Source organism: Mustelus asterias, unplaced genomic scaffold (genome assembly GCF_964213995.1).
Source record: "Mustelus asterias unplaced genomic scaffold, sMusAst1.hap1.1 HAP1_SCAFFOLD_287, whole genome shotgun sequence".
Lineage (NCBI taxonomy): Eukaryota > Metazoa > Chordata > Chondrichthyes > Carcharhiniformes > Triakidae > Mustelus > Mustelus asterias.
Genome location: NW_027590252.1, coordinates 309085 through 327299, shown reverse-complemented (window position 1 = coordinate 327299; position 18215 = coordinate 309085). Strand labels below are relative to the sequence as shown.

At 52.4% G+C, this 18215-nt stretch overlaps 1 protein-coding gene across 1 annotated transcript in view; it reads right to left on the bottom strand.

The window, feature by feature from the left end:
- The window catches only part of LOC144486085 (MAM domain-containing glycosylphosphatidylinositol anchor protein 1-like), a gene marked incomplete at its 3' end in the record, with an annotated part of 298296 nt that overhangs the window by 155690 nt on the left and 124391 nt on the right, over positions 1-18215 (bottom strand). The window contains 1 exon segment of the mRNA XM_078204195.1: positions 2840-2991. Coding sequence (XP_078060321.1) covers positions 2840-2991 — 152 coding nt within the window.

Here is an 18215-nt window from a genome sequence, read left to right as displayed (position 1 = left end):
GCTCCCAGTGTCCCCGCTCCCAGTGTATCCGTTGCCTGTGTCCACTCTCCCAGTGTTCCCGGTCCCAGTGTCCCCGCTCCCAGCGTACCCGCTCCCAGCGTACCCGCTCCCAGTGTCCCCGCTCCCAGTGTCCCTGATCCCAGGGTCCCCTTTCCCAGTGTCCCCGCTCCCAGTGTACCCCCTCCCAGTGTCCCCGCTCCCAGGGTCCGCGCTCCCAGGGTCCCCGCTCCCAGTGTCCCCGCTCCCAGGGTCCCCGCTCCCAGTGTCCCCGCTCCCAGTGTACCCGCTCCCAGTGTCCCCGCTCCCAGTGTCCCCGCTCCCAGTGTCCCCGCTCCCAGTGTCCCCGCTCCCAGTGTCCCCGCTCCCAGTGTCCCCGCTCCCAGTGTCCCCGCTCACAGTGTACCCGCTCCCAGTGTACCCGCTCCCACTGTACCCGCTCCCAGTGTCCCCGCTCCCAGTGTACCCGCTCCCAGTGTACCCGCTCCCAGCGTACCCGCTCCCAGCGTACCCGCTCCCAGCGTACCCGCTCCCAGCGTACCCGCTCCCAGCGTACCCGCTCCCAGTGTCCCCGCTCCCAGTGTACCCGCTTCCAGTGTCCCAGCTGCCAGTGTATCCGCTCCCAGTGTACCCGCTCCCAGTGTCCCCGCTCCCAGTGTCCCCGCTCCCAGTGTCCCCGCTCCCAGTGTCCCCGCTCCCAGTGTACCCCCTCCCAGTGTACCCCCTCCCAGTGTACCCGCTCCCAGTGTACCCGCTCCCAGTGTCCCCGCTCCCAGTGTCCCCGCTCCCAGTGTCCCCGCTCCCAGTGTCCCCGCTCCCAGTGTATCCGTTGCCAGTGTCCACTCTCCCAGTGTACCCGGTCCCAGTGTTCAGGGTCCCAGTGTATCCGCTCCCAGTGTACCCGCTCCCAGTGTCCCCGCTCCCAGTGTCCCCGCTCCCAGTGTCCCCGCTCCCAGTGTCCCCGCTCCCAGTGTACCCGCTCCCAGTGTACCCCCTCCCAGTGTCCCCGCTCCCAGTGTCCCCGCTCCCAGTGTCCCCGCTCCCAGTGTCCCCGCTCCCAGTGTACCCGCTCCCAGTGTACCCCCTCCCAGTGTCCCCGCTCCCAGTGTCCCCGCTCCCAGTGTCCCCGCTCCCAGTGTCCCCGCTCCCAGTGTCCCCGCTCCCAGTGTACCCGCTCCCAGTGTACCCCCTCCCAGTGTCCCCGCTCCCAGTGTCCCCGCTCCCAGTGTCCCCGCTCCCAGTGTCCCCGCTCCCAGTGTCCCCGCTCCCAGTGTCCCCGCTCCCAGTGTCCCCGCTCCCAGTGTCCCCGCTCCCAGTGTCCCCGCTCCCAGTGTCCCCGCTCCCAGTGTCCCCGCTCCCAGTGTCCCCGCTCCCAGTGTCCCCGCTCCCAGTGTCCCCGCTCCCAGTGTCCCCGCTCCCAGTGTCCCCGCTCCCAGTGTCCCCGCTCCCAGTGTCCCCGCTCCCAGTGTACCCGCTCCCAGTGTCCCCGCTCCCAGTGTACCCGCTCCCAGTGTCCCCGCTCCCAGTGTCCCCGCTCCCAGTGTACCCCCTCCCAGTGTCCCCGCTCCCAGTGTCCCCGCTCCCAGTGTCCCCGCTCCCAGTGTCCCCGCTCCCAGTGTCCCCGCTCCCAGTGTACCCGCTCCCAGTGTCCCCGCTCCCAGTGTCCCCGCTCCCAGTGTCCCCGCTCCCAGTGTACCCCCTCCCAGTGTCCCCGCTCCCAGTGTCCCCGCTCCCAGTGTCCCCCCTCCCAGTGTCCCCTCTCCCAGTGTCCCCGCTCCCAGTGTCCCCGCTCCCAGTGTACCCGCTCCCAGTGTACCCGCTCCCAGTGTCCCCGCTCCCAGTGTCCCCGCTCCCAGTGTCCCCGCTCCCAGTGTACCCGCTCCCAGTGTACCCGCTCCCAGTGTACCCGCTCCCAGTGTCCCCGCTCCCAGTGTACCCGCTCCCAGTGTCCCCGCTCCCAGTGTACCCGCTCCCAGTGTACCCGCTCCCAGTGTCCCCGCTCCCAGTGTACCCGCTCCCAGTGTCCCCGCTCCCAGTGTCCCCGCTCCCAGTGTACCCGCTCCCAGTGTCCCCGCTCCCAGTGTCCCCGCTCCCAGTGTACCCGCTCCCAGTGTCCCCGCTCCCAGTGTCCCCGCTCCCAGTGTCCCCGCTCCCAGTGTACCCCCTCCCAGTGTCCCCGCTCCCAGTGTCCCCGCTCCCAGTGTCCCCCCTCCCAGTGTCCCCGCTCCCAGTGTCCCCGCTCCCAGTGTCCCCGCTCCCAGTGTACCCGCTCCCAGTGTACCCGCTCCCAGTGTCCCCGCTCCCAGTGTCCCCGCTCCCAGTGTCCCCGCTCCCAGTGTACCCGCTCCCAGTGTACCCGCTCCCAGTGTACCCGCTCCCAGTGTCCCCGCTCCCAGTGTCCCCGCTCCCAGTGTCCCCGCTCCCAGTGTACCCCCTCCCAGTGTCCCCGCTCCCAGTGTCCCCGCTCCCAGTGTACCCGCTCCCAGTGTACCCGCTCCCAGTGTACCCGCTCCCAGTGTCCCCGCTCCCAGTGTCCCCGCTCCCAGTGTCCCCGCTCCCAGTGTCCCCGCTCCCAGTGTCCCCGCTCCCAGTGTCCCCGCTCCCAGTGTCTCCGCTCCCAGTGTACCCGCTCCCAGTGTACCCCCTCCCAGTGTCCCCGCTCCCAGTGTCCCCGCTCCCAGTGTCCCCGCTCCCAGTGTCCCCGCTCCCAGTGTCCCCGCTCCCAGTGTACCCGCTCCCAGTGTACCCGCTCCCAGTGTCCCCGCTCCCAGTGTACCCGCTCCCAGTGTACCCGCTCCCAGTGTACCCGCTCCCAGTGTACCCGCTGGATTGGCAGTCTCACCTCTTGCTGTATTTCCAGTTTATATTTCTCCACATCACAAACTGCGGTTGGCAGTTTCTGGGTCCACTGTAGAATGAAGATATAAAGATTTTGATTCTGCAGCCGGACTGGTCTTGGAGTGTCGTAATAAAATTCTGCTTCGTAGGCTCGGCCTGAGGGCAAGAATCAGGAACCCCATTAATGAGGGTCATCGTCACAACTCCCTCAATAAACACCAAAACATTTCAAACAATTCCCAGGAACTCCCCCCGCCCCCCTTACTCCCTATTCGCCTGGATGGTGCAGCTCCAACAACACTCAAGAAACTCGACACCATCCAGGACAAAGCAGCCCCACTTGATTGGGACCCCATCTACAAATATCCACTCCCTCCAGCACTGACGCACAGTAGCAGCCGTGTGAACCATCCACAAGATGCACTGCAGCGACTCACCAAGGCTCCTTAGACAGCACCTTCCAAACCCATGACCACTGCTGTCTAGAAGGACAAGGGCAGCAGATACATGGAAACACCACCACCTGCAAGTTCCCCTCCAAGCCACTCACCGTCCTGACTTGGAAATATATCGCCGTTCCTTCACTGTCGCTGGGTCAAAATCCTGAAATACCCTCCCAAACAGCACTGTGGGGTGTACTTACCCACAGGGGCTGCAGCGATTCAAGAAGGCAGCTCACCACCACCTTTTCAAGGGCAACTAGGGATGGGCAATAAATGCTGGCCCAGCCAGCGACGCCCATGTCCCATAATAAATTTAAAAAATGCTTCTTCTGCCACTTGTAGAAGGCGGCATATGACATGCTTGCCTTCATCAGCCAGGACACTGAGTACAGGAGTTGGGCAATCATGTAGCAGCTACATAAAACCCTGGTTAGACCACATTTGGAGTATTGCGTGTAGTTCTGGTCACCACACTATCAGAAGGATGTGGAAGCTTTGGAGTGAGTGTAAAGAAGGTTCACCAGGATGTTGCCTGGTCTCGAGGGTGTTGGCTATGAGGAAAGGTTGAATAAACTAGGGTTGTTTTCACTGGAAAGACGGAGGCTGAGGGGAGACCTGATAGAGGTTTACAAAATGATGAGAGGCACAGACAGGGTGGATAGTCAGAGGCTTTTCCCCAGGGTGGAAGTGTCAGTTACAAGGGGGCACAGGCTCAAGGTGAGAGGGGGACAGTTTAAGGGGGATGTGTGGGGGAGGTTTCTCACACAGAGGGTGGTGGGTGCCTGGAACGCGCTGCCAGAGGGGGTGGAGGAAGCAGACACATTAACAACATTTAAGAGGCAGCTGGATCGGTGCATGAATAGGGAGGGAATAGAGGGATAGAAACCGCGTATCGGTGCAGGCTTGGTGGGCCGAAGGGCCTGTTCCTGTGCTGTTTTGTTCTCTGGCATTGCGTTCAGACTCACAATCACAACAGGGCCAAGGACTGAAGGAGGTTTTTGAAAAGAAAGGAAAGATCGGAACAGCGTGACGAGAAAAGCAGCTTGAGAGAAGGCGATTGTCAATGTTTCATCACAACTTTACTGAAAGAAGGAGGAATATTCAATGGTGGAAGAGAGAGACTGAACTGGATGATATTACTATTATACTTACATGCTTAAACTTAATGAAATATATATCGATAGGAGTACTAACAGTGTGAAACCAGAGAAACTAGAGTACTAACACTGTGAAACCAGAGAAACTAGAGTACTAACAGTGTGAAACCAGAGAAACCAGAGTACTAACACTGTGAAACCAGAGAAACTAGAGTACTAACAGTGTGAAACCAGAGAAACTAGAGTACAAACAGTGTGAAACCAGAGAAACTAGAGTACTAACAGTGCGAAACCAGAGAAACTAGAGTACTAACAGTGTGAAACCAGAGAAACCAGAGTGCTAACAATGTGAAACCAGAGAAACTAGAGTACTAACACTGTGAAACCAGAGAAACTAGAGTACTAACAGTGTGAAACCAGAGAAACCAGAGTACTAACACTGTGAAACCAGAGAAACTAGAGTACTAACAGTGCGAAACCAGAGAAACTAGAGTACTAACAGTGTGAAACCAGAGAAACCAGAGTGCTAACAATGTGAAACCAGAGAAACTAGAGTACTAACACTGTGAAACCAGAGAAACTAGAGTACTAACAGTGTGAAACCAGAGAAACCAGAGTACTAACACTGTGAAACCAGAGAAACTAGAGTACTAACAGTGCGAAACCAGAGAAACTAGAGTACTAACAGTGTGAAACCAGAGAAACCAGAGTGCTAACAATGTGAAACCAGAGAAACTAGAGTACTAACACTGTGAAACCAGAGAAACTAGAGTACTAACAGTGTGAAACCAGAGAAACCAGAGTACTAACACTGTGAAACCAGAGAAACTCGAGTACTAACAGTGTGAAACCAGAGAAACTAGAGTACAAACAGTGTGAAACCACAGAAACTAGAGTACAAACAGTGCAAAGCCAGAGAAACTAGAGTACTAACAGTGTGAAACCAGAGAAACTAGAGTACAAACAGTGTGAAACCAGAGTACTAACAGTGCGAAACCAGAGAAACTAGAGTACTAACAGTGTGAAACCAGAGAAACCAGAGTGCTAACAATGTGAAACCAGAGTACTAACAGTGTGAAACCAGAGAAACCAGAGTACTAACACTGTGAAACCAGAGAAACTAGAGTACTAACAGTGTGAAACCAGAGTACTAACAGTGCGAAACCAGAGAAACTAGAGTACTAACAGTGTGAAACCAAGAGAAACTAGAGTACAAACAGTGCGAAACCAGAGAAACTAGAGTACTAACAGTGTGAAACCAGAGTACTAACAGTGTGAAACCAGAGAAACCAGAGTACTAACACTGTGAAACCAGAGAAACCAGAGTACTAACAGTGTGAAACCAGAGAAACCAGAGTACTAACAGTGTGAAACCAGAGAAACCAGAGTACTAACAGTGTGAAACCAGAGAAACCAGAGTACTAACACTGTGAAACCAGAGAAACCAGAGTACTAACACTGTGAAACCAGAGAAACTAGAGTACTAACAGTGTGAAACCAGAGAAACCAGAGCACTAACACTGTGAAACCAGAGAAACTAGAGTACGAACAGTGCAAAGCCAGAGAAACTAGAGTACTAACAGTGTGAAACCAGAGAAACCAGAGTACTAACAGTGTGAAACCAGAGTACTAACAGTGTGAAACCAGAGAAACTAGAGTACAAACAGTGCGAAACCAGAGAAACTAGAGTACTAACAGTGTGAAACCAGAGAAACTAGAGTACTAACAGTGTGAAACCAGAGTACTAACAGTGTGAAACCAGAGTACTAACAGTGTGAAACCAGAGTACAAACAGTGTGAAACCAGAGTACTAACAGTGTGAAACCAGAGTACTAACAGTGTGAAACCAAGAGAAACTAGAGTACTAACAGTGTGAAACCAGAGTACAAACAGTGCAAAACCAGAGAAACTAGAGTACAAACAGTGTGAAACCAGAGTACTAACAGTGTGAAACCAAGAGAAACTGGAGTACAAACAGTGCAAAACCAGAGAAACTAGAGTACAAACAGTGCGAAACCAGAGAAACTAGAGTACTAACAGTGTGAAACCAGAGTACTAACAGTGTGAAACCAGAGAAACTAGAGTACAAACAGTGCGAAACCAGAGAAACTAGAGTACTAACAGTGTGAAACCAGAGTACAAACAGTGCGAAACCAGAGAAACTAGAGTACTAACAGTGTGAAACCAGAGTACTAACAGTGTGAAACCAAGAGAAACTAGAGTACAAACAGTGCGAAACCAGAGAAACTAGAGTACAAACAGTGCGAAACCAGAGAAACTAGAGTACTAACAGTGTGAAACCAGAGTACTAACAGTGTGAAACCAGAGAAACTAGAGTACAAACAGTGCGAAACCAGAGAAACTAGAGTACTAACAGTGTGAAACCAGAGTACTAACAGTGTGAAACCAGAGAAACCAGAGTACTAACAGTGTGAAACCAGAGAAACTAGAGTACAAACAGTGCGAAACCAGAGAAACTAGAGTACTAACAGTGTGAAACCAGAGTACTAACAGTGTGAAACCAGATAAACTAGAGTACTAACAGTGTGAAACCAGAGTACTAACAGTGTGAAACCAGAGAAACCAGAGTACTAACAGTGTGAAACCAGAGAAACTAGAGTACTAACAGTGCGAAACCAGAGAAACTAGAGTACTAACAGTGCGAAACCAGAGAAACTAGAGTACTAACAGTGCGAAATCAGAGAAACTAGAGTACTAACAGTGCAAAGCCAGAGAAACTAGAGTACTAACAGTGTGAAACCAGAGCTTTTGAAAAATGAAGCCATCTTTGCAGATTGATGGATCATTTTAAAAGGGCGGGGGGGGGGGGCGAATGTGATGATACCGTGCCTTTAAGAAAAGTGTTTTATGTCACGTTTCTTGTGAAGGGAATGTCTTAAACTTCAGCTTTGATTATGGTGCCACTTTGTCTACAAACGACAGCCCAGATACTGAGAATGCAGAAGAATAATTGATCCTAGATATTGGGGTGTTTTAATCTGAGTTAATGCAGTTAATGCATGAGTTAATGATTTTTTTTTTGGTTATCCCCTGGGGTTTCAGAGTAGGGTATTAATTAGGTTGATTGACAAGTGCACGTCATGTGCTAATTGGACGAGTAACTCTAGTGGGGCACTGTGTCCCTGGACTGAATCCCCCAGTGACCATCAGCATTTCTCGTATATCTTTGGCTGAGAGAAACAAGCAGGCAGTTTCTGTTTGGATTTGAAAGGAGCAGCAGCTATTCTCCCTCTCTCTCTCTCTGGAGATTGAAGTCTAAGGTCAGCTAGAAAATAGCAGAGATGTTCTGGAGGTCTCAGAGCCCGTGTAACAGCACAGAAGCTTGTTCTTTGGTAACTGATTCTGAGGAGGAGTTGAGGTCGAGAAAGAGTATTGCTTAAATTGGCAATAATAGAGATACACTAGCAGTTAAGAATTGTATATTGGCATTTCAATTGGTAAATGTAATGCTAATTGCTTTTCTTATAAACAAACAGTGGTGTTAAATAGAGTTTGTTTTAATAAAAGCTTCCTAGTGCATCAATGGAATCACATCTGGAGAGAAACACTTCATGCTCTCACTAAGACCAAACCAAAAACAGCTGGTTCTCGGCTAACTTTGGAAAATACCTTCAATTGAATAGAAGAATCATAGAATCATAGAAAGAAATAAATAATAGAAACCCTACAGTACAGAAAGAGGCCATTCGGCCCATCGAGTCTGCACCGACCACAATCCCACCCAGGCCCTACCCCCATATCCCTACATATTTACCCACTAATCCCTCTAACCCACGCATCTCAGGACACTAAGGGACAATTTTAGCATAGCCAATCAACCTAACCCGCATACCTTTGGACTGTGGGAGGAAACCGGAGCACCCGGAGGAAACCCATGCAGACACGAGGAGAATGTGCAAACTCCACACAGACAGTGACCCAAGCTGGGAATCAAACCTGGGTCCCTGGAGCTGTGAAGCAGCAGTGTCACAGGGTCAAAGAGGTTTACAGCACGGAAACAGGCCCTTCAGCCCAACTTGTCCATGCCGCCACTTTTTTTCCCCTAAGCTCATCCCAATTGCCCGCATTTGGCCCATATCCCTCTATACCCATCGTACCCACGATAGCACAGTGGTTAGCACTGTTGCTTCACAGCTCCAGGGACTGTCAGGCAAGGAGGAATTGGTAGGGCTAGGGAACCGTGGTGCACCAAAAAAGTTTCTTTGTTGGTTAAAAAGAAAAAGGAGGCTTATGTTCGGATGAGACGTGAGCACTCGGGTAGTGCACTAGAAAGCTTTAGATTGGCTAAGAGGGAGTTGAAGAGCGAGCTTAGAAGGGCTAAAAGGGGACATGAGAAGACTTTGGCGGATAGGGTTAAAGAGAATCCTAAGGCGTTCTATAGGTATGTCAAGAACAGAAGGTTGGTTAGGGCAAGTTTAGGGCCAGTTATAGATGGCAGAGGGAAGTTATGTGTGGAACCGGAGGAGATTGGTGAAGCATTGAACCAATATTTCTCTTCGGTGTTCACGCAAGGGGACATGAATATAGCTGAGGAGGACACTGGGTTGCAAGGGAGTAGAATAGACAGTATTACAGTTGATAAGGAGGATGTGCAGGATATTCTGGAGGGTCTGAAAATAGATAAATCCCCTGGTCCGGATGGGATTTATCCAAGGATTCTCTGGGAGGCAAGAGAAGTGATTGCAGAGCCTCTGGCTCTGATCTTCAGGTCGTCGTTGGCCTCTGGTATAGTACCAGAAGATTGGAGGTTAGCGAATGTTGTCCCATTGTTTAAGAAGGGGAACAGAGACTTCCCCGGGAATTATAGACCGGTGAGTCTCACTTCTGTTGTCGGCAAGATGTTGGAAAAAATTATAAGGGATAGGATTTATAGTTATTTGGAGAGTAATAAATTGATAGGTGATAGTCAGCATGGTTTTGTGGCAGGTAGGTCGTGCCTTACTAACCTTATTGAGTTTTTTGAGAAAGTGACCAAGGAGGTGGATGGGGGCAAGGCAGTGGACGTGGTATATATGGATTTTAGTAAGGCGTTTGATAAGGTTCACCATGGTAGGCTTCTGCAGAAAATGCAGATGTATGGGATTGGGGGTGATCTAGGAAATTGGATCAGGAATTGGCTAGCGGATAGGAAACAGAGGGTGGTGGTTGATAGTAAATATTCATCATGGAGTGCGGTTACAAGTGGTGTACCTCAGGGATCTGTTTTGGGGCCACTGCTGTTTGTAATATTTATTAATGATCTGGATGAGGGTATAGTTGGGTGGATTAGCAAATTTGCTGATGACACCAAAGTCGGTGGTGTGGTAGACAGTGAGGAAGGGTGTCGTAGTCTGCAGGAAGACTTAGACAGGTTGCAAAGTTGGGCCGAGAGGTGGCGGATGGAGTTTAATGCGGAGAAGTGTGAGGTAATTCACTTTGGTAGGAATAACAGTTGTGTTGAGTATAGGGCTAACGGGAGGACTTTGAATAGTGTGGAGGAGCAGAGGGATCTAGGTGTATGTGTGCATAGATCCCTGAAAGTTGGGAATCAAGTAGATAAGGTTGTTAAGAAGGCATATGGTGTCTTGGCGTTTATTGGTAGGGGGATTGAATTTAGGAGTCGTAGCGTTATGTTGCAACTGTACACAACTCTGGTGCGGCCGCACTTGGAGTACTGTGTGCAGTTCTGGTCCCCACATTACAGGAAGGATGTGGAGGCTTTGGAGAGGGTGCAGAGGAGGTTTACCAGGATGTTGCCTGGTATGGAGGGGAGATCCTATGAGGAGAGGCTGAGGGATTTGGGATTGTTTTCGCTGGAAAGGCGGCGGCTAAGAGGGGATCTTATTGAAACATATAAGATGATTAGAGGTTTAGATAGGGTGGATAGTGATAGCCTTTTTCCTCTGATGGAGAAATCCAGCACGAGGGGGCATGGCTTTAAATTGAGGGGGGGTAGTTATAGAACCGATGTCAGGGGTAGGTTCTTTACCCAGAGGGTGGTGAGGGATTGGAATGCCCTGCCAGCATCAGTAGTAAATGCGCCTAGTTTGGGGGCGTTTAAGAGATCCGTAGATAGGTTCATGGACGAAAAGAAATTGGTTTAGGTTGGAGGGTCACAGTTTTTTTTTTAACTGGTCGGTGCAACATCGTGGGCCGAAGGGCCTGTTCTGCGCTGTAATGTTCTATGTTCTATGTTCTATGATTAGAGGGATTAGTGGGTAAATGTGTAGGGATATGGGGGTAGGGCCTGGGTGGGATTGTGGTCGGTGCAGACTCGATGGGCCGAATGGCCTCCTTCTGCACTGCAGGGATTCTATGATTCTATGAACTGTCTAAATGTTTTTTAAAAGACAAAATTGTACCCGCCTCTACTACTGCCTCTGGCAGCTTGTTCCAGGCACTCACCACCCTCTGTGTGAAAAAATTGCCCCTCTGGACACTTTTGTATCTCTCCCCTCTCACCTTAAACCGATGCCCTCTAGTTTTAGACTCCCCTACCTTTGGGAAAAGATATTGACTATCTAGCTGATCTGTGCCCCTCATTATTTTATAGACCTCGATAAGTTCACCCCTCAGCCTCCTGCGCACCAGAGAAAAAAGTCCCAGTCTATCCAGCCTCTCCTTATAACTCAATCCAACAAGTCCCGGTAGGTTCCTAGTAAATCTCTTCTGCACTCTTTCTAGTTTAATAATATCCTTTCCATAATAGGGTGACCAGAATTGCCCACAGCATTCCAAGTGTGGCCTTACCAATGTCTTGTACAAATTCAACAAGACGTCCCAACTCCAGTATTCAATGTTCTGACCGATGAAACCAAGGATTCCGAATGCCTTCTTCACCACTCTGTCCACCTGTGACTCCACTTTCAAGGAGCTATGATCCTGTAACCCGAGATCTCTTTGTCCTGTAACTCTCTCCAACGCCCTACCATTAACTGAGTAAGTCCTGCCCTGGTTCAATCTACCAAAATGCATCACCTCGCATTTATCTAAATTAAACTCCATCTGCCATTCGTCAGCCCACTGGCCCAATTGATCAAGATCCCGTTGCAATCGGAGATAACATTCTTCAATCTTGGTGTCATCTGCAAACTTACTAACCATGCCTCCTATATTCTCATCCAAATCATTAATATAAATGACAAATAACAGTGGGCCCAGCACTGATCCCCGAGGCACACCGCTGGTCACAGGCCTCCAGTTTGAAAAACAACACTCTACAACCACCCTCTGGCTTCTGTCAAGAAGCCAATTTTGTATCCATTTAGATACCTCACCCTGGATCCCGTGAGATTTAACCTCATGCAACAACCTACCATGCGGTACCTTGTCAGAGGCCTTGCTAAAGTCCATGTAGACAACATCAACTTCACTGCCCTCATCTACCTTCTTGGTTACCCCTTCAAAAAACTCAATCAAATTAGTGTCAATGTTGGGTCATTATTGTGTCACCGAGGCACAGGGGCCACCCCATATGTTCCCGGACATGGGGTGTCCTGGAGTAACCGCTTAGTGATATCCGGGAGTGACCGCTCAGTGATATTGGGAATGACCGCTCAGTGATATCCGGGAGTGACCACTCAGTGACATCCGTGAGTGACCGCTCAGTGATATCCGGGAGTGACGGCTCAGTGATATCTGGGAGTGACCGCTCAGTGATATCCGGGAGTGACCGCTCAGTGATATCCGAGAGTGACTGCTCAGTGATATCCGAGAGTGACCGCTCAGTGATATCCGGGAGTGACCGCTCAGTGATATTGGGAGTGACCGCTCAGTGATATCCGGGAGTGACCGCTCAGTGATATCCGGGAGTGACCGCTCAGTGATATTGGGAGTGACCGCTCAGTGATATCCCGGAGTGACCGCTCAGTGATATCCGGGAGTGACCGTTCAGAGATATTCGGGAGTGACCGCTCAGTGATATCCCGGAGTGACAGCTCAGTGATATTGGGAGTGACCCTTCAGTGATATCCGTGAGTGACCCCTCAGTGATATCCGGGAGTGAGCGCTCAGTGATATCCTGGAGTGACCGCTCAGTGATATCCCGGAGTGACCGCTCAGTGATATCTCGGAGTGACCGCTCAGTGATATTGGGAGTGACCGCTCAGTGATATCTCGGAGTTACTGCTCAGTGATATTGGGAGTGACCGCCCTGTGCTTTTGGGAGTGACCGCTCAGTGATATACGGGAGTGACCGCTCAGTGATATCCCGGAGTGACTGCTCAGTGATATCCGAGAGTGACCGCTCAGTGATATCCGTGAGTGACCGTTCAGTGATATCCAGGAGTGACCCCTCAGTGATATCCAGGAATGACCGCTCAGTGATATCCTGGAGTGACCGCTCAGTGATATCCCGGAGTGACCGCTCAGTGATATCCGGGAGTGACCGTTCAGTGATATCCGAGAGTGACCACTCAGTGATATCCAGGAGTGACCGCTCAGTGATATCCGGGAGTGACCGCTCAGTGATATCCGAGAGTGACCGCTCAGTGATATCCTGGAGAGACCGCTCAGTGATATCCCGGAGTGACCGCTCAGTGATATCCGGGAGTGACCACTCAGTGATATTGGGAGTGACCGCTCAGTGAAATCCGGGAGTGACCGCTCAGTGATATCCGGGAGTGACCGCTCAGTGATATCCGAGAGCGGCCTCTCAGTGATACCCGGGAATGACCGCTCAGTGATATCCCGGAGTGACAGCTCAGTGATATTGGGAGTGACCGCTCAGTGATACCCGGGAGTGACCGCTCAGTGATATCCGGGTGTGACCGCTCAGTGATATCCCGGAGTGACCGCTCAGTGATATCCGAGAGTGACCGCTCAGTGATATCCGAGAGTGACCGCTCAGTGATATCCGAGAGTGACCGCTCAGTGATATCCGAGAGTGACCGCTCAGTGATATCCGGGAGTGACCGCTCAGTGATATCCGGGAGTGACCGCTCAGTGATATCCGGGAGTGACCGCTCAGTGATATCCCGGAGTGACAGCTCAGTGATATCCGAGAGTGACCGCTCAGTGATATCCGAGAGTGACCGCTCAGTGATACCCGGGAATGACCGCTCAGTGATACCCGGGAGTGACCCCTCAGTGATATCCGGGAGTGACCGCTCAGTGATATCCCGGAGTGACCGCTCAGTGATATCCGGGAGTGACCGCTCAGTGATATCCGAGAGTGACCGCTCAGTGATATTGGGAGTGACCGCTCAGTGATATCCGGGAGTGACCGCTCAGTGATATTGGGAGTGACCGCTCAGTGATATTGGGAGTGACCGCTCAGTGATATCAGGGAGTGACCGCTCAGTGACATCCGGGTGTGACCGCTCAGTGATATCCGGGAGTGACCGCTCAGTGATATCCGGGAGTGACCGCTCAGTGATATCCGGGAGTGACCGCTCAGTGATATCCTGGAGTGACCGCTCAGTGATATCCCGGAGTGACCGCTCAGTGATATCCGGGTGTGACCGCTCAGTGATATCCGGGAGTGACCGCTCAGTGATATCCGGGAGTGACCGCTCAGTCATATCCGGGAGTGACCGCTCAGTGATGTCCGGGAGTTACCGCTCAGTGATATCCGGGAGTGACCGCTCAGTGATATCCGGGGAGTGACCGCTCAGTGATATCCGGGAGTGACCGCTCAGTGATATCCGGGAGTAACAGCTCAGTGATGTCCGGGAGTGGCCGCTCAGTGATATCCAGGAGTGACCGCTCAGTGACATCCGGGAGTGACCGCTCAGTGATATCCGGGAGTAACAGCTCAGTGATATCTGGGAGTGACCGCTCAGTGATGTCCGGGAGTGGCCGCTCAGTGATATCCAGGAGTGACCGCTCAGTGATATCCGGGAGTAACAGCTCAGTGATGTCCGGGAGTGACCGCTCAGTGATATCTGGGAGTGTCCGCTCAGTGATATCCGGGAGTAAATGCTCAGTGATGTCCGGGAGTGACCGCTCAGTGATATCCGGGAGTGACCGCTCAGTGATATCCGAGAGTGACCGCTCAGTGATATCCAGGAGTGACCGCTCAGTGAAAACCAGGAGTGAGCGCTCAGTGATATCCGAGAGTGACCGCTCAGTGATATCCAGGAGTAACCGCTCAGTGATATCGGAGAGTGACCGCTCAGTGATATCCGGGAGTGACCGCTCAGTGAAAACCAGGAGTAACCGCTCAGTGATATCGGAGAGTGACCGCTCAGTGATATCCAGGATTGACCGCTCAGTGATATCCGAGAGTGACCGCTCAGTGATATCCGAGAGTGACCGCTCAGTGATATCCGGGAGTGACCGCTCAGTGATATCCGAGAGTGACCGCTCAGTGATATCCGAGAGTGACCGCTCAGTGATATTGGGAGTGACCGCTCAGTGATACTGGGAGTGACCGCTCAGTGATATCCGGGAGTGACCGCTCAGTGATATCCGGGAGTGACCGCTCAGTGATATTGGGAGTGACCGCTCAGTGATATCCCGGAGTGACCGCTCAGTGATATCCGGGAGTGACCGTTCAGAGATATCCGGGAGTGACCGCTCAGTGATATCCCGGAGTGACAGCTCAGTGATATTGGGAGTGACCCTTCAGTGATATCCGTGAGTGACCCCTCAGTGATATCCGGGAGTGACCGCTCAGTGATATTCCGGAGTGACCGCTCAGTGATATCTCGGAATTACTGCTCAGTGATATTGGGAGTGACCGCCCTGTGCTTTTGGGAGTGACCGCTCAGTGATATCCGGGAGTGACCGCTCAGTGATATCCCGGAGTGACCGCTCAGTGATATCCCGGAGTGACCGCTCAGTGATATCCGTGAGTGACCGTTCAGTGATATCCGAGAGTGACCACTCAGTGATATCCAGGAGTGACCCCTCAGTGATATCCAGGAATGACCGCTCAGTGATATCCTGGAGTGACCGCTCAGTGATATCCCGGAGTGACCGCTCAGTGATATCCGGGAGTGACCGTTCAGTGATATCCGAGAGTGACCACTCTGTGATATCCAGGAGTGACCGCTCAGTGATATCCTGGAGAGACCGCTCAGTGATATCCCGGAGTGACCGCTCAGTGATATCCGGGAGTGACCACTCAGTGATATTGGGAGTGACCGCTCAGTGAAATCCGGGAGTGACCGCTCAGTGATATCCGGGAGTGACCGCTCAGTGATATCCGAGAGTGGCCTCTCAGTGATACCCGGGAATGACCGCTCAGTGATATCCCGGAGTGACAGCTCAGTGATATTGGGAGTGACCGCTCAGTGATACCCGGGAGTGACCGCTCAGTGATATCCGGGTGTGACCGCTCAGTGATATCCCGGAGTGACCGCTCAGTGATATCCCGGAGTGACCGCTCAGTGATATCCCGGAGTGACCGCTCAGTGATATCCGGGAGTGACCACTCAGTGATATTGGGAGTGACCGCTCAGTGAAATCCGGGAGTGACCGCTCAGTGATATCCGGGAGTGACCGCTCAGTGATATCCGGGAGTGACCGCTCAGTGATATCCCGGAGTGACAGCTCAGTGATATCCGAGAGTGACCGCTCAGTGATATCCGAGAGTGACCGCTCAGTGATACCCGGGAATGACCGCTCAGTGATACCCGGGAGTGACCCCTCAGTGATATCTGGGAGTGACCGCTCAGTGATATCCGGGAGTGACCGCTCAGTGATATCCGAGAGTGACCGCTCAGTGATATTGGGAGTGACCGCTCAGTGATATCCGGGACTGACTGCACAGTGATATTGGGAGTGACCGCTCAGTGATATCAGGGAGTGACCGCTCAGTGATATCCGGGTGTGACCGCTCAGTGATATCAGGGAGTGACCGCTCAGTGACATCCGGGTGTGACCGCTCAGTGATATCCAGGTCTGACCGTTCAGTGAAATCTGGGAGTGACCGCTCAGTGATATCCGAGAGTGACCGCTAAGTGATATCCGGGAGTGACCGCTCAGTGATATCCGAGAGTGACCGCTCAGTGATATCCAGGAGTGACCGCTCAGTGAAAACCAGGAGTGAGCGCTCAGTGATATCCGAGAGTGACCGCTCAGTGATATCCAGGAGTAACCGCTCAGTGATATCGGAGAGTGACCGCTCAGTGATATCCGGGAGTGACCGCTCAGTGAAAACCAGGAGTAACCGCTCAGTGATATCGGAGAGTGACCGCTCAGTGATATCCGGGATTGACCGCTCAGTGATATCCGAGAGTGACCGCTCAGTGATATCCAGGAGTAACCGCTCAGTGATATCGGAGAGTGACAGCTCAGTGATATCCGGGAGTGACCGCTCAGTGATATCCGAGAGTGACCGCTCAGTGATATCCGAGAGTGACCGCTCAGTGATATCCGAGACTGACCGCTCAGTGATATCTGGGAGTGACCGCTCAGTGATATCCAGGAGTGACCGCACAGCGATATCCGGGAGTGACCGCTCAGTGATATCCAGGTGTGACCGTTCAGTGAAATCTTGGAGTGACCGCTCAGTGATATCCGAGAGTGACCGCTCAGTGATATCCGGTAGTGACCGCTCAGTGATACCCGGGAATGACCACTCAGTGATATCCGGGAGTGACCGCTCAGTGATATCCGGGAGTGACCGCTCAGTGATATCCAGGAGTGACCGCTCAGTGATATCCAGGAGTGACCGCTCAGTGATATCCGGGAGTGACCGCTCAGTGATATCCGGGAGTGACCGCTCAGTGATATCCTGGAGTGAGCGCTCAGTGATATCTGGGAGTGACCGCTCAGTGATATCAGGGAGTGACCGCTCAGTGATACCCGGGAATGACCGCTCAGAGATATCCGGGAGTGACCGCTCAGTGATATCAGGGAGTGACCGCTCAGTGATATCCGGGAGTGACCCCTCAGTGATATCAGGGAGTGACCGCTCAGTGATATCCAGGAGTGACCGCTCAGTGATATCAGGGAGTGACCGCTCAGTGATATCCTGGAGTGACCGCTCAGTGATATCTGGGAGTGACCGCTCAGTGATATCAGGGAGTGACCGCTCAGTGATACCCGGGAATGACCGCTCAGTGATATCCGGGAGTGACCGCTCAGTGATATCAGGGAGTGACCGCTCAGTGATATCTGGGAGTGACCGCTCAGTGATATCCGGGAGTGACCGCTCAGTGATACCTGGGAATGACCGCTCAGTGATATCCGGGAGTGACCGCTCAGTGATATCAGGGAGTGACCGCTCAGTGATATCTGGGAGTGACCGCTCAGTGATATCCAGGAGTGACCGCTCAGAGATATCCAGGAGTGACCGCTCAGAGATATCCAGGAGTGACCGCTCAGTGTAAACCAGGAGTGACCGCTCAGTGACATCCAGCAGTGACCGCTCAGTGATATCCTGGAGTGACCGCTCAGTGATATCCTGGAGTGACCGTTCAGTGATATCCAGGAGTGACCGCTCAGTGATATCTGGAAGTGACCGTTCAGTGATATCCGGGAGTGACTGCTCAGTGATACCCGGGAATGACCGCTCAGTGATACCCATGAGTGACCCCTCAGTGATATCCGGGACTGACCGCTCAGTGATATTGGGAGTGACCGCTCAGTGAGATCCGGGAGTGACCGCTCAGTGATATCCGGGAGTGACCGCTCAGTGATATCCGAGAGTGATCGCTCAGTGATATCCGAGAGTGACCGCTCAGTGATATCCAGGAGTAACCGCTCAGTGATATCGGAGAGTGACCGCTCAGTGATGTCCGGGAGAGACCGCTCAGTGATATCCGGGAGAGACCGCTCAGTGATATCCGGGAGTGACCGCTCAGTGAAAACCAGGAGTAACCGCTCAGTGATATCGGAGAGTGACCGCTCAGTGATATCCGGGATTGACCGCTCAGTGATATCGGAGAGT